This window comes from Olea europaea, chromosome 10 (assembly GCF_002742605.1).
Source record: "Olea europaea var. sylvestris chromosome 10, O_europaea_v1, whole genome shotgun sequence".
NCBI lineage: Eukaryota > Viridiplantae > Streptophyta > Magnoliopsida > Lamiales > Oleaceae > Olea > Olea europaea.
Window position 1 is genome coordinate 21875548 of NC_036246.1, and position 16494 is coordinate 21892041.

A 16494-nucleotide genomic window follows, 5' to 3' on the forward strand; every position below is an offset into this window, starting at 1 on the left:
AATTAATATGGTCCATACCTACCCTCGAGTGGGAGTTTCTATAAAATAATGTTTTGATGCAACATGTCACGTGTACATAGCTCATGGTTTTGAAATGTTAAATTTATATATTTTATTTTCTTCTTGAAAAACACAAAGTTTTGTGATTGTGTCTCACGCTCTTTTTCCTTTTAAATTTCATTTTCTTTTCAAAAACGTTTTATATTTATTATTTATATTTATATTTGAAGCATATATTCGTTCCTTATACATCACAAGTGTTATTGTGGAACTCGCAAGCGTATGAAATCGTCAACTAAAAATAATATAGTGATAAAAAAATATCGTCCCGCAAGAAATGCATTGGTGGAGCTTCTAAGTAGTTAATTGAAGATGGAGACAAATCAAGGCTTTTGTACCAAGGGAATGAGGGCTGTGCTGCAAAGATCTCCAATCTGAACCTCCTCATCCACTCTCCCCTCTCTCTTCTCTAGGTACTATTACATGGGCATAGGCTAATAAAACCTAGGAAAACCTCATAATTGTTCAATATAATGATCCAAAGACTACCTTACCAGTCTAATGCATATTTTAACAACATTTTTACGTCTACAAATAGTAGAGCAGAAATATGACAAAGGCGTAGCTCAAACTCATGTCTTAATTTATTAAAGAAAAACTTGCTGTCATTATTACTTTTATCGATATTGCATAAGTAACACGGGTAAAAAATCATTAGGTCAGCTACAAAGTTATATGATATTTCATTAAGGTTAGCAAAAGAGTTTATGCTTTAATGCATTGTGACAGTACTAGTCTTTTTTTGTCTCATCGTTCATCCTTTTTTTTTTTTGGCGGGCGGAAGTTTGGGAGAGAATGTAGTATATAACCTGTATGGCATCAACTAGATACCCAGACAAAACTGATATGGACAGTGTCAGCATAGCAAGCCACCCAATTGCTTCCCACTGGGTAATCTCAGGGGCCTCATCTTCTACAGAATCTTCTTCATTATTCTCCCTCGGCTGTGACAAATGCCATAGAAATTTAACCAGGTCAATGAAATCCATAGTCTAAATAAATCTTTTGCAAATGCATGCGTTGTTTTTTAAGCCAGTCAAGTTCCAATTTCATAAAATCTTCAAAAGATAAATTGAAAAGCATGCATGATATCTTATGCAATACTTATGTTACAAGATCTCTGGTACACTATCAGTTTTAACAAAGAATAAAAATGAGATACGTACCTCATCAACAGAACTATAAAGATTTGTTTGACTCTTGAGCTGAAAGAAAAGATAGCTTGCATATGCAATCAGCATTATGCAGCTGCTAAATCGTGAAAGAGCTAGCTCTGACTTGCCTTTATGCACTTCTGTATGAGTAAAGTGCAGAACTGCTGGAAATAATAAACCCATGACGGCCATTAATAGCAATCCTGAGTTCACCAGAGCAGCTGCCTGAAACAATTTGACACATATTAGCATTTCTGTACTCAGGCTAGGGGGAGAAAAATGACAGACACAGTGGATTCCTGCTTCCATGGACAAAGAAAGAGCTCACTCCATCAAAATTTCAATCATAAATATATTAGTCAGAATAGCACCACCTTATTAAAATTCTGTACTTTATGTTTATGAACCACCCCACCACAGAAGAAGGCACATCCAAGCACCAACAGCATATTGGACAAGATGGAACCCAGTAATGACTGCTGAACGACCCTCATCATACCATTCTTCAACGCATATATCGAAATTATCATCTCCGTAGCGTTGCCAAAGGTTGCGTTTAGAAGGCCTCCAACTGCAGTTTCAACAAAAAAATTATTGATGATGAAGTGAAATCTACTCGTTTAATTATATAATAATCTGTTTGTAATTCACCGAGAGATGAAATTGCTTGTTGATCAAAAGAATGTATAATCATGCTTCTGGAATTTTATTTTTTTTGAGCAAATAATAGAACAATAAGGAAAAAATATTGAGACATGTCTGTAATGAACGAGCTGACACAAGTTGATTTCTAGCATACATCAAATATTAATGTTTCCAACTCTTGCTGAAATGATATTTCCAAGTCAAACTGCATTCAATTTGGCAAATAAGAGATGACCACAGCCCCATTAAGCAATGTAAATAATCTAGCATAACTAACAAGACAATCTCCCGAAATCCAATTTAACTCCTTCAAAATGAATCATTGGTATCTCTTAGAATGATATCTCAGCAGACTTTTGACAATCTCATTTTTTTCATCTGCTCCATGTCAAGTGGGTCAAATTGATTCAAAAGACAGGTGACAATCTACCCTTATCTGTTTCCTTGCTAGTAAAATTTGTTCTTTAGTGAACTTCACATAATTTGCCATCGTAGGATATAATTAATCAGTAACAACTATACAATAATCAGTAGTTCCTTCAAGAGTTTCGGGATGTCTTCCTGGAGGACCTACCTGACCAGTTACCTCCTCTACGGGACATTTAACATTCCATAGGTTTCGTCCCAAGAGAGTCCCTTTCAAATTTGCCTCATTATATGATGAATTCTACCAAGCAGACTGAACTCTAGAGGCTAGTAGATGAACTCCTTCACAAAGGGTTTATCCAAGAGAGTTTAAACCCTTTTATAGTCTCTGTCCTATTGACTCCTAAGAAGGATGGTTCTTGGAAAATGTGTGTGGATAGTCGCCATCAATAGGGTCACGGTGAAGTATCGCTTTCTCATTCCTAGACTTGATGATATGTTAGGTATGATGATTGGTGCTACAATATTTTCTAAGATTATTTGAAGAGTGGATACCATCAGATTAAGATACATCCAGGTGATGAGTGGAAGACCGCTTTTAAAATGAAGATGGTCTTTATGAATGATTGGTCACGTCTTTTGGATTAAGCAACGCTCCGAGTACCTTTATGCGGGCAATGACACAAACTCTTCGACCTTTCATAGGTAAGTCTCTTGTTCTCTACTTTGTTGACATTCTTATCTATAGTAAGACTAAAGAACAACACCCAGCCCATCTCACACAAGTTTGTTTTAACCTTCGTTCAATAAAATTGTATGCTAACGTCAAGAAGTGCTCTTACTTCACTGATAGAGTCATTTTCCTAGAATTCATTGTATTTTCGATAGGGATATCTACCGACCCTGCAAAAATTTAGGCGATTGTTGACTGGTCTGAACCTAAGACTATTCATGACGTTAGGAGCTTTCACGGCTTAGCTACATTTTACCGTCACTTTATCAAGGAGTTTAGTACCATCATGACGCCTATTACAAAGTGCATAAAGAAAGGGAAGTTTCAGTGGACACAAAAGGCGGCTAAGGCTCTTAAGTTAGTCAAGAAGGGAATGATTGAAGCTCCTATCATGCATCTTCTAGATTTTTCTAAAGTCTTTGAGGTAGAGTGTGATACCTCTGGGGTAGGAATAGGTGAAGTCTTGAGTTGGGATCGTCACCCTGTTACCTATTTCAGTGATAAGATGCCAAACAGCGCTACTCCACTTACGATAAGGAATTATACGCGGTTGTCCAAGCTTTGCGCTATTGGCGTCATTATTTGCTACCCCAAGAGTTTGTTCTCTATTCGGACCATGAAGCCCTCCATCACCTTAACTCCCAGAAAAGGCTAAACTCCATGCATGGTCGCTATATTGAATATTTGCAGGCCTATTCTTTTGTCTTGAAACATAAGTAGGGCGTGGAGAACAAAGCGGCTGATGCTTTAAGTCGTCGTGTCTCTCTTTTTCGATCATGAACATCATCGTCGTGTCTCCCTTTTTCGATCATGAACATCAAGGTTTTGAAAGACTTGAGGAGGATTATGAAACGTGTCCTAATTTTAGGGATATCTTTCTTGTGCAAGATGAATGATGTGACACTATAAATGGTTTTCTTCTTGAGAAGGGTTACCTTTATAGAGCCAATAAATTGTGCATCCCTCAAATTTCAGCGTGGGATTTCATAGTGTGGAAGATTCATGCGGGAGGCTTAACTAGTCACTTTGGGCATGATAAGACCATAGAAGAGGTTGAATGCCAATTCTATTAGCCTAGTTTGAAGAAAGATATTACTAAGATTGTTAATACATGTAACACTTGTCAATTGGCTAAACAAAAGAGGCAAAACACGAGTCTATACACACCTTTTCCCATCCCTAATTGTCATTGGCAAGATGTTAGAATAGATTTTGTGTTAGGACTTACACACACCCCAAAGAAACATGATACTATCTTTGTGGTCATTGATCATTTCTCGAAAATGACCCATTTTATCCCTTGTAGGAAGACTTCAGATGCGTTCAATGTTGCTAAGTTGTACTTTAATGAAATTGTCAAGTTGTATGGGCTTCCTAAAATAATTGTGTCAAATAGAAATGTTCGTTTCACTAAACATTTTTGGAGAACCTAGAGGCCAAAGGTTGGTACCAAATTGAAATTTTCTACAGCCAACACTCTCAAACTGACGATCAAATAGACGTGGTTAACCGTAGTCTTAGTAATTTGCTATGATGTCTAGTCAGAAAAAATCTTAAAAATTAGGATTTGATTCTTCGTACAGCGCAAATTGCATATAACAGCTTCATGAATTGGTCATTAGATATGAGTCCATTTGAAGTTGTTCATGGTGATAAGCCTAGGAAGCCTTTAAATCTCATTCCAATGTACCCGCATGCTAGAGTGTTTGAGTCAGACGAGACATTTGCACAACACCTTCATGATTTGTATATTGAGATCAATAAACAACTTGAAGCAAGTTATGCATCATATAAACTCTGAGCTGATTTGCATAAAAGACATGTTGAGTTTAACATTAGGGATTACGTTATGTTCCAAATTAGGCCAGAGCGGCATCTACCTGGACCTACCTCCAAATTGCAAGCCCGTAGTGCTGGTTCTTCTAAAATTTTAAAACAAGTGGATCCAAATGCATATATTGTTGACATCCCACCACACCTTGGATACCACTCTACTTTCAATGTTGAAGACTTAATTGCTTACAAAGGTCATTTTAATCTCTTCGATGATCCTCTTTTACCTCCTTCTGTGGACCTTGATCTTGATTCTTTTGCCACTTCTAACCCAATACCACCTCTCATAGTACACAAAGATAAAATTGATACTATTTTAAATAAAAAGACTGTGTTAACTAACGATGGAGCGGTTCAACGCTTTCTTGTTCATTGGGTTGATTGACAAGATTCTGACGGTATATGGATCTCCAGAGAAAAACTACAGCAATTGGACCCAAATTTATTGGAGCTTTAATGAAGTCAGCAAGATCTTCCTCGACCAAGATCGCCTCACATCCACTCAGGGGAAGATAGTGAGGACACTAGATTCAGACCTCCATTGACACATTTCTACGGACATAAAAAAAAATTGCCCAACCACTCAGCTTATGGTTGGGAGATTGACTACAGCTTCTCATGATCTATCTATGCGACATTGTCGAGTTTTTTCTCCCACCCCATGAGAGTTGATTAGGACATCCGTGTTACTTATTTTCTAGTTGGACTTTATTTATTTAGGTTTTAAATTTTTATTAGGCTTGTATAAAAGGTTTGGCCCAAACCCGATCTCTTTAGGGTTTTGTTTCGCTATTTAAGTTTAGTTGTCATGGAATTAAAACAGTTGATGAATGAATAAAATTATTTTGGTGGCTTGTGGCAATTTTCTACCTTTTCTCCATCTTTCTTCTATTGGTTCTTCTGTTGATTCTTCTTTTACCCCCGTTCTTCCCTTAATTTTCTCTTCTCCATAGATCTGTTCTTGTTTTTAATTAAGTGTTCCAATTGGTGCTGCATCAGGTATAAGTATAAAACTTGAAATGCATCTCTAAATTCGCATCTACTGGGATTTCTACACAAATCCTTTGAACAATAAGGTTTTCCGAATAACCTCCAAGTTTCTCTTCATGAGGGACTCCCCTTTATATGAACAAGGGACACAAAAAACTTTGATACTAACTGAGTCCTGGATCCAACGGTGCGACTTCATGCACCAGTCAAGTAGAATCCTCATCAGAACCCTCATCCAAGCACCACAAATTGAAACAGAATCATTTCCTCTCTGAATCTATTGCCAAAATCAAGTGGTTAACGGATTTATAAGAGACAAATACAATGCAGCTTTTGTTACAAAAGTTCTTTGAAAGTATAACTTGTTACATCCACCTGAAGCTTTTTTCCACCAGTTCTGTTATGGACCATTTCAAGTTGCCAGAGCAGCAATTAATATACTTGGTTGACATACCAATACCATCCTTCAAAAATACCCTCTGAAATCAACACTTATGCGAACTCCTCATGTGATAAAACTTTCAAGCCTTAATGAATATATTATGATTTCCTCAATCCTACCTCCACCAACAATAATGACAATATAATTAGGTTGACTTAGCTTTGAAAGAATTCCACGATGTGAATTCTATGCCTGTAATCTTCACCATTAAAATATTTTTCAAATTTTCATACAACCTTCATCTTTCTTTCTCCAGATAAGTAATAAATTTTCCAACTGGTTGTCATAAGCCCTGCTGTAGTTGGAGGAAAAAGGTTGACGCATCCTCGCACCTTTTAGTTGAATATTCCCAAAATACAATTGGAAAGGAACCCTCCCAAATGCATTTCAGTCTAAAGTTTTGAAAATCTATTGGGTGGAAGTTAATTGAGACATTTATGTATATTTAAAACATTAGTTCCTTCAAGCATCATTTCCCTCATGATAGTATAGCAACATAAAAAACAGTTCACGGTCTAGCTAGGAGACTTTGAGAATGACTACTTTGAAGGTAAATTAACTAAGAACTTTAAAGGGCCAAGGAAAAGTAATGTAGATAACACTACCTGTAGGTCCCGTATAGAATGCAAGCTGTCTGCAACAGAATGGTATGCACAGGAATATTAGTTCATTTCAAAGAGAAAAGAAGATGAAAAAATGTCGTGCAAAAGCCTAAACTCTACTTCAGAACACTTACTCAGTCGCATAACCCAGACGCTCCGCCAAGGGCGTAATACCCACTAAGCTGAAGAAGAAGACAAACCCCTGAAACAGGCAATGTCCAAAAGTTACACATACTGATGTTAAGAGGGAATTTATCAAAAAAATTCAGCATAACCCTTTTCCTAATTAATTGGACAGAGATATAAAATTTCTGGGGGAATTTTATAGCTCTTACATGTTTCTTGCTAAGATAGTGCAGCGTTATTGCAATCGGCCCAAATGGAAGCAAAACGTTTATCTTTGCTTTGAATAAAACAACATAAATACTCCTAAGCAGACTGATCCGCTGTATCTTTCTAAGGACAGATGAAGAGGAAACTTTCGAGGGAGAAATGACATGATTTGCCTCAAAATTGAAAGATTGCCTTTTGTTTGTTGGCTGAGTTGAGTTCAATGGTGTCTCCTCATCAGATTCAAGGTCGACCTTTTCCTCGATAGATACCATATCGTCTAACCCAGGCAATTTCCCTGATAAATGGAAGATAGTACAACACGTTTATATACAATTTCATCTAATTTATTATGCAGACAAATAGATCCACTCACCTCAATGTAATGACATACAATGCTTGACCATAGTATCACTGCAACTGCAAAGGAAGATTGAAATCAGCACATCAGACAACAAAGAGTCAACCTTAAAACTAATTTATGATCTTAAAAGTGCATAAAGACCCTAAGGGAAAACAGGAACGCTAAGATTCATACTAGAACTAATGGAAAATTTTACCAGCATTAAGATTTGAAAAATGACCATAATGTCAAAATTGAAGGTGATGAAAAGTGTGATGTCTTTCCCAATCAAGTCCAACATAGTCAATAAAGAACTAATAATATAACAAGAAAATGTCCCAGATCAATTCAAAAAAAAACTAAAACTGTAGAAAATTCATATCAAACCTGAAAACAAACATTTAATGACTGCTATTAAAGAAGCATAATATGCAAACGAAAACCCAGATCAAAGATTCTTTAAAACAGAATTCAGAGGAGCCAAGACCCAAGAAAAAAACAAAAAAGAGAAGCAGTTGATATATTGAAAGTTCTACCTTTCTGATGTCAACAAAGATTCTTGCTTTTAACTGATCCAAAATTTGAACCCACCAAATTACCCAAATATTTTCTTAACATAAATACTAGACATACATGTACGTACAGATAGTAGTCGAAGAAGTATAGAGGGAAGTTCCTTTCAACAGATTTGGAGATAGGTCTCTGTTCTTGAGGTGGGATAATAGATGTGAATGAATTTTATGGGACCAGCACGGCAGCAAGATGGGGAAGGATGTTTCGCAGAAACATCATCTAACGTGCAATTTTCAATTTTAATTTTTAATTTCGATTGATCAAGAATAAGTATTAATTGTTTAATTTAAAATAGGAAAAATTGCAGCAAAGGTACCTAATCTTTTATTTTTTGCAGACTTTACCCTAACCTTCTTTCTATACCAACGAAAGTCCATAACCTTTCATAAATATGCACCCAAGATCCATATGGACGAAAACCATCTAAAACACAATAAATTGATTGGAAAAACTAAGGAATCAGCGTTCAATAAAATCGTCCAAAACGCCGCAAAAAATACCGTTCAAAAAAATATCAACATCCAATAAAATTATCGCGATAGCAGATAGTTCAATGAATTTTACCGATCAACTGACGGTGTCTTGGAGATGGACCTCAAGTGCATATTTATGAAAGATTAGAGACATTTGTTGATATAAAATAAAATTTAAGGTAAAGTCTACAAAAAATAAAAAAAGATAGGACCTATGATGCAATTTTCCCTTTAAAATATTTGAAGATAGTGGAGATTAGACGAGAAAAATAAGTGGGCCTATGGTATGGGGATACTTGGGTTGCCAGATTGTGATTGATGGTAATTTTTTACCTTTTCTCTAATCTGTTCAAAAAGTATCAACAAATTATAAGGTTATTTGAAGCCCCGTTTGATTCTCATTTTTATCAAAATGTATATTTTTCTTTTTTTTAATTATACATTTTTTACTAAAATAATATTATACATAAATAAAAAACTTTTTTTTATTTTTAATCCATATATTTTTCATCAATCTATTATTCTAAAATTCATTTTTTCAATAAAATAGGTGTCAAACACATCTCTCTTCGTGATGCATTAATTTTTTTCTTAGCAAATTTGAATAAGCGGTTTTAAAATCATGATCCAAACTTAATTCCCACTTGATAAAATTTATTTGGGAAGAATGGGTTATTGCATAGTAATTTTTTGAAGAATGCATGATTAAAAAATGAGAAAATTTTATTTTATTATGTGAATGTGTAGTGAAAAATGATCCAGTAGTAAATAATTTAATTTTTTAAAGGATGACAAATATGACTTTAGTAAGACGTATGTGATACACAAAATGAATCTTCAATTGTGTTGATTCTTGTTCCAAACTTAATTATATGATGCACAAGATGAATCCCAATTTTAATTTAACGTAGGTATGATACCCAGAGATCAAGATGACTAAAAAATATTTGTGATTAGCTCTCGAATAAGTTGTAGTCGTGTAAGGGGAGATTCTTGATATGGTAGATTAGCTAAGTTTTGAAGAAGCGTATGATATTCCTTAACTTTAGAAAGTTAATGGATAGATAATCATTTAAGTGGGCAAAAATGACATGTTAATTCATTCGAGAGCGATCATGATTGGACAAAAGCAAAAAATGGTGACAAAAATTCAATATGTTTACATATCTCAAATTAGTCATTAAATTTCAACTTGTTTCTAATTTGTCACTAAACTTTCAAAAATGTTAGCAATCAATCCTTTTGTTAGTAAACATTAGTGAGATTATCACATAAACTTGTGTCGAATGAGATGGCTTATCCAACACTTAACAGAAGGATCATTGGACGAAGTTTATGACTAATTACAAAGTGAGGTTCAGTTAGCAATTTGAAAGTACGTCAACGAGACATAAAAATGACGTTAGATATCCTTCTAAATAGAATATGGATTAAATATGCCAATTTTCCTTGTTTCATAAAATAGCAGTCAATTATTATTTTAATTTGCATTTTAAAATTAAAAAAAAAAAAATTAATATGGTCCATACCTACCCTCGAGTGGGAGTTTCTATAAAATAATGTTTTGATGCAACATGTCACGTGTACATAGCTCATGGTTTTGAAATGTTAAATTTATATATTTTATTTTCTTCTTGAAAAACACAAAGTTTTGTGATTGTGTCTCACGCTCTTTTTCCTTTTAAATTTCATTTTCTTTTCAAAAATGTTTTATATTTATTATTTATATTTATATTTGAAGCATATATTCGTTCCTTATACATCACAAGTGTTATTGTGGAACTCGCAAGCGTATGAAATCGTCAACTAAAAATAATATAGTGATAAAAAAATATCGTCCCGCAAGAAATGCATTTTAAATTGAATTTTATTAATCCATTATAAAAATTCAAATGTAACGTAACAATAAAGATTTATTTTTGATAATGATGGCGTTTGGTGGAAATTAAAATTAAATTTTTAATAAATTTTGATAGAAATTTTTGAAATGTGAGATTGAAAAGTTGTGGAATCATTAAAGATGTGATTAATATCGATTGTTTGACTTTGACTCAAATTAAAATTGTATTAAAATTTGAGTCAAGCAAGGGCTATATATAAATTATCTAATGGTCTTTTATTTAAATATGGGAATTATGTGTTCATACTTCGAATTTATATATAATTATCATATTTCCAATTTTTTAACTTATATAATGTAATTTGTGTATTATTGACAATCGATAATTCAATTTTATTTAATTATCTCTCTCGAGGTAAGTTAAAGATATCACAAGTACGATTCGGTCATATTCCTATTCTGTATTCCGAATTCATGTGAAAGTGATGTATTCAATTACAAAATTATCTAAGTGATTGCGTATGTCATATATGTTCTTCCTAATATATATTATCCACATGTTAATCTTGTATAGTTCTAACTTATTATAAACTCATTGTAACTATAACAAGTAATTTATTACCTAATTGATGATCACGCAATTAAATAATGCAACAAAGTATACAAGATCAATAAAAAATACAAATAAAATAAGCTTCTTGGTCTTTGAATTAAAAATAAATAACAATAAGTTTCATCTTCATCCCAACGCAAAGAAAATTTAGTCTAGTATGTTTTTAATGTTAATACAAGAAGAATAATGAAAAACATCATCTGAAAATTATATGAATACAAGAAATATGTGAAAACAATTTCTTATTCTCGATCTTCAATTCAAAACCTTGATTCTTCACCTTCTTGCTGTAATTTGTTGGAAAAATTGGGTTACTTGCATGTAGATTATTTATAAATTAACATAATTAATTAACTGACATAAACATAATTCAACAATAATATAAAATAAAAAGAGAGTCAGAAAAACAAGCATTGAGAGTCATATTAAAGACTCTATCCTAAAGTCGTATTGCCTCCCCTTTGTATAGGCTCTTTCGGCGCTACATGTGGCTCACTACTGATTCTCCTTCTACAGGCACGATCATAAGGAGATAAGTGAACGAACCTTTATTGAGTTGACAAAAGTATAAGAAAATAGCATAAATTATATATAATGTTTATAATCACCTTTTATAATTGAAATCAACCCCCACAATTAAGTCGTTAAAATGGAAGTTATAATATGAATTATGATGTTTTAATTGTGTTAAAATGATCAGTAAATAAAGAAAAACAGAAAATTAAAGGGGATAAATATTGAAAGGTTAAAACTTCATTTTTTTTTGTTATAACAATCCCCTACAAATTTTAAACTTTCAAAATTGATAAATATATAATAGTGGCAACGTTATACTGTGTAATAGGTGTTTTTTGGATTTGAACCTCACTTAGTGATAACAATTTCCATTTGAGGGAACCATAATGGACCAAACCTTGAATTAGGTCTCTTTGGCTAAATTTCAATTGTTCCACACACACTATCGATTAGGCTTTAGTTCATAGCGGTTAGTACTCTTAATGGCCATGCGCTTTAATCTTGATTCTAGTAAGAGTTTCTAGGGAATAGCCCAATCACATAGCCACGGCTTCATGGCAACTCTTACATAGGTTAGTCCTCCAAGGGTGTATGTGATTCACACCTCGCGAGAATTGTCGTCTCAGTACTCATTCAAGGTTAGATCTTTTATAACATTACATTATTATTAGCAATATCACCATAGGGATGAGCACAAATAAAATAGTGTTATTACAAGTCACGCAATGCGGATTGTTTCTACCACATTAAACCTTATTCATGGATCTTCAATCACATAGGTTGGGTTACTCTCAGAGGTGACTCCCTTATGGATTTAAATTCATCCCCCTTGATGATATATAGATATGTCCATGGACATCAATATATTCATGTCCCTCTTGGACAATAATTTGGTACTATAATATTTGCAAATTCTTATTTTCTGCTTGCACACCTGCAAAATCTTCTAAAACATTTCAAAATATCAAAGTCACGTTAAGTATAATAAGATAAATACATGAAATTTAAAATTGACTTTTAGTTACATGGTTAAACATGTGCATCCATTCAACTCTTTTATTTCACATGCGTGTCTCCATTTTCATTTCTAGTACTTTTTAAAAGTCGGTTTTACACAAGAAATAATAAATATAAAGTGTATAAATTGATAACTTTAAACACACCCCACATTCCAAATATATTCAGCTTGTAGAACTTTTTTTTCCAAAGTTATCCATGGTGTGGAGCTTCTTTGAAAATTTCCATGTCTCCAAATACTTCTAAACACTTTCACAAAATATTAGTAAAGCATAAATAAGAATAACTTAGATGGAATTAGAAAAAAGGTATGACATTTTGATATTCATCCAATTTCTTCCCAAGAATTGACCAAATAAAGAAAAAACTCTGTTAAATAATTTAATACTCTCGCGTTTCAAAATATCCATCTTGAATTGAATAAGTATATGATCTCTATAGATATGGACATAGAGGCAACCTTTCTTGACCCCCTTGATGGCAAAGAGTGCTCCTTTACTTACCCTCTCAAGCCATCAAGATTGTTTTTTAGGTACTAAATGCTGAGGTTGCCATCGAAAATCTAATTTTTAGTTATGTGCTAGCAAAAGGAAAGTAACTTATAAGAAATAGTAGAATTGAGTTAGAAACAAATCAAAAGCGCTAGCATCGTGTTTCACAAATATATGATGTAGTGAATTTCAGATAGCAGTCGATAATTTTAATTAATATCAGATGTGGGAATAGTTACTTGTAATTATCCAAAATCACATTTATAACAATAAACCGGTTCAACACGGTTACAAGATATGGTGCACTAAAAACCACTTAGTTCTATCAATGACCAATGGACCATGAATGCAACAACTCGTCAGGACCCACCCCATAGGAATATGTAACAAATCTTATCACTGAACTATTTCATTCTTGGACAAATATTAAGCATTTATGTGGACAACTATTGCATGACTTTTCAATTGTCTTTTTTCAACTCATTTATTTGATAATTTCATGACTAGCACCAGTTTTAAATTCATTTACGTATCTCTCTCTCTCTCTCAGGAAGAGAACATCAGTGTCATGAATCTGTGAAGTGATTTTACCCTTCATTAAAAGTTAAGCTAGACATTGAAACTGAGTAGCTCTTGACACAACATTGTATGCCATACACAACTTCCTCTTCTTGACCAACATATGAGACTCCAAGAATTAACAATAGTTCCTCCACACATTATCAAGTTAACTTTTTGTGTATACAACTAGTTAAGAATGCCAATCATTCTTTACCTTTAATAGATTTTTGAATTTAATTCATTACCATATACATTTACAGCGGGAATTTGATATATGAAAGTTACAACGCCATCAAATTTAAATTGTACATGACTCGGGGTCTGTACAGGCTACCAAGATAAAAATCAAGAGTTCCTTGTAGCTTTATTACTAGATCACGGTTAGGTTGAGCTATGACAACTCATCATAAATTGTAGTATGTCAAACTCTATGAGATGGGATGATTTATCTTGGTCGTCACTCATCAAAATGAGATTTTGGGTTTGACATACAGTGTGATACATGGAATAGTCAGGCTTTAGTGACTATGGATGAGTCAACATATTTCAATAGTGGAATAATACCATACCAAAGTGGAATTTTATTTTAAGGAAACAATCTACACAAATTAGAATGTTTCACGAGATGGCATTTGAAAGTCAAGAATATAGTTCAAATTTCTTCAATAATTCCCAAAGCTGATGTAGACATTTAAACAAGCTTTGACAGGTTCTTGTAATCAAGTTTTAGTGAGAAAGGCTAAAAGATGTGTCTGATCATGCTTAAAGAGTTATGGTTAGTGCTAGAAGTTCTCTACTCTATAAAATCTCTTCTTCTTTTTTTTTTTTTTTTTTTTTTTAAAAAAAAAAATAGTTTTCATCAAGATTGCAGCTGCAAGCCAAATGACAGATTAATATTTTGATATAAGACCTTAAATACCATTAGAAAATTCAAAACCTAACTTTTCTCTTCAGGCTTCTATATGGAATGATTAATGAAAACTCGCTTAATCCACGGGAAATATAATTTATATAGGAGCAACTCTGTCTAATTTTACAAGTAATAACCAGTGTCCTACATGTCAGTTTAGTCATGTACATGGAATCACTAGTGCATTCAAAAATGATTAAGAACAGAAAGTAAGTAAATTACCACCCATTTAATAGAAGCAACACAAGCAACAAAAATTCTCTACATACAAATCACCGACACAACTTTAAATTGTTGAAAATTTTGGGTGATTTGTATGTAGATTTATTTATAAATTAGCATAATCAATTAAATGACATAAACATAATTCAACAATAATATAAAATAAGAAGAGAGTTAGAAAAGCAAGTTTAGGGAGAGCCAAAGACACTATCCTAAAGTAGTGTTGCCTCCCCTTCGTGCGAGTTTTTTCGGCGCTACACGGCTCCAAAATAAAATCTATGTGGCTCACAGCTGATTTGCTTCTATGAACAAGACCATATGGAGATAAATAAACAAACCTTTATTGAGTTGCCAAAAAGTATAAGAAAATAGTATGAATTATATAAAATGTTTTCCTTCCAAGTTATTATATTATAATTTTCCTTTTCAATGAGATATAATCCCCTTTTATGGTTGAAGAACAACCCCCACAATTAATTCATTAAAATAGAAATATAATATGAATTATGATGTTTTAATTGTGTTAAAATTGATTATTAAATAAAGAAAAAAGAAAATTAAATGGGTTAAGTATTGATAGGCTAAAATTTTATTTTTATCTTATAACACAATTTGCATTCAATTCCTTGTTAGATTTGATCTTCTCTCCTAAACGATGGTAAGTTGACTCCATATTCTTGAAAGATTTTATGATATGATGTAATATGAGAGGTTAGAGAGAGAACCCTTTAAAATCAAGTCAAGATTGGTTTCCAATATGAGTTCTTATCATCGGTCGCATCATAATGAAGTTTCAACCTCGATTTCTAATGGTCACATTACCTGCATTTTGCAAATGTACATTTTGGTCCCCGCTCTTTTATCTTTTGTCCAATCAAGTCCTTTTTAAGTGCAATTTACCATTAGAATTCTTCAATCATCATTCCTTAGTCTGATTAAACTTTTGAGATATTTACAATTTTGTCTTCAAACTTTAAAAAATCATCATTTTCATCAGTTTTTTGTCCATTTCTTCCAATTTCAATAAGGAGATTAGATTATAATTCATCAAAAATAACCCCAAATATCTATATTTAAAGGTCTAGATAAGTTTATAAAAATATATTTATCAGATATCCAAAATTTGAACTTTTTTTGTTCTCAAATAACACTATAACATATCTCAACAATCAAGCATGCAACAACTTTTGGCCAGATATTCCTATCATTTGTTTCGAATTTGGAATCGTTGAATTTAATCAATGTGCAACTTGAAAATCACAATATAAAAGTCAACTTTTATTCATCCAATGTAAAACTAATATGGCTGTGAGAAAAATTAAATAAAATAATATCCTCCATCAATTCCTGACCATCAATGGACAATTATAACATTTATTCATTTGTAAGATAAACCCCCCTAAACTTAGTTTTTTTTTTTTTTTTTCAAAATTCATTTTCTAAGATGTAATCTAAGGTTGAAATTATATATTAATCCTTACTTTCTTTAATTTGAACATATTTTACTAATTGCAAATCAATATCTCTACAAATAAAATTTTTCTATACTTTGATTGCTTCAACCTTTAAGACTCAACTAGACTAATAATCTTTCGTCAAATATTTAATTCTCTCAAGTAAGAGTGTGTGGTTTAATCAATACATGTAGTGCATCTTCTATTTCATGTAACTATTTTTTTTCATATTTGCCATGTGTATTTTGTTTAAACAATTCTCCTCAAACAGGGCCACGTAGCAGGCACCTTGCCAATAGGGGGGACACATGCCCCCCTCCCCCCCC

The 16494-nt window shown here is 32.9% G+C and overlaps 1 protein-coding gene across 4 annotated transcripts; it reads right to left on the reverse strand.

Annotated features, from left to right (window-relative positions):
• Nucleotides 1–350: 350 nt before the first annotated feature.
• On the reverse strand, nt 351–8294 carry LOC111401492 (vacuolar cation/proton exchanger 2-like). Of its 4 annotated transcripts, none has more exons than XM_023029236.1 (8): nt 8142–8294; nt 7532–7575; nt 7161–7453; nt 6960–7027; nt 6829–6857; nt 1589–1785; nt 1227–1439; nt 351–1004 (listed from the first exon to the last, which is right to left on the reverse strand). In XM_023029236.1, exons 3-8 carry the CDS (start codon nt 7428–7430, stop codon nt 792–794), a joined length of 990 nt encoding a protein of 329 aa, XP_022885004.1. In that variant the 5' UTR covers nt 7431–7453; nt 7532–7575; nt 8142–8294; the 3' UTR covers nt 351–791. The 4 variants fall into 4 exon arrangements, with proteins under 4 accessions (XP_022885004.1, XP_022885006.1, XP_022885003.1 ...); XM_023029238.1 differs by having other exon boundaries at nt 8132–8294; XM_023029235.1 differs by having other exon boundaries at nt 8035–8294.
• Nucleotides 8295–16494: the final 8200 nt, after the last annotated feature.

Bases quoted from the DNA above. Each gene is read 5' to 3' on its own strand.
- LOC111401492 (XM_023029236.1), bottom strand. From the start codon at position 7,430: ATGGTATCTATCGAGGAAAAGGTCGACCTTGAATCTGATGAGGAGACA. The intron at 6,858-6,959 runs GTAAGTGTTCTG...ATTCTGTTGCAG, and splicing joins CGTCTGGGTTATGCGACTGA to ACAGCTTGCATTCTATACGG. The intron at 1,440-1,588 runs GTGGTGCTATTC...AAATTGTTTCAG, and splicing joins AAGTACAGAATTTTAATAAG to GCAGCTGCTCTGGTGAACTC.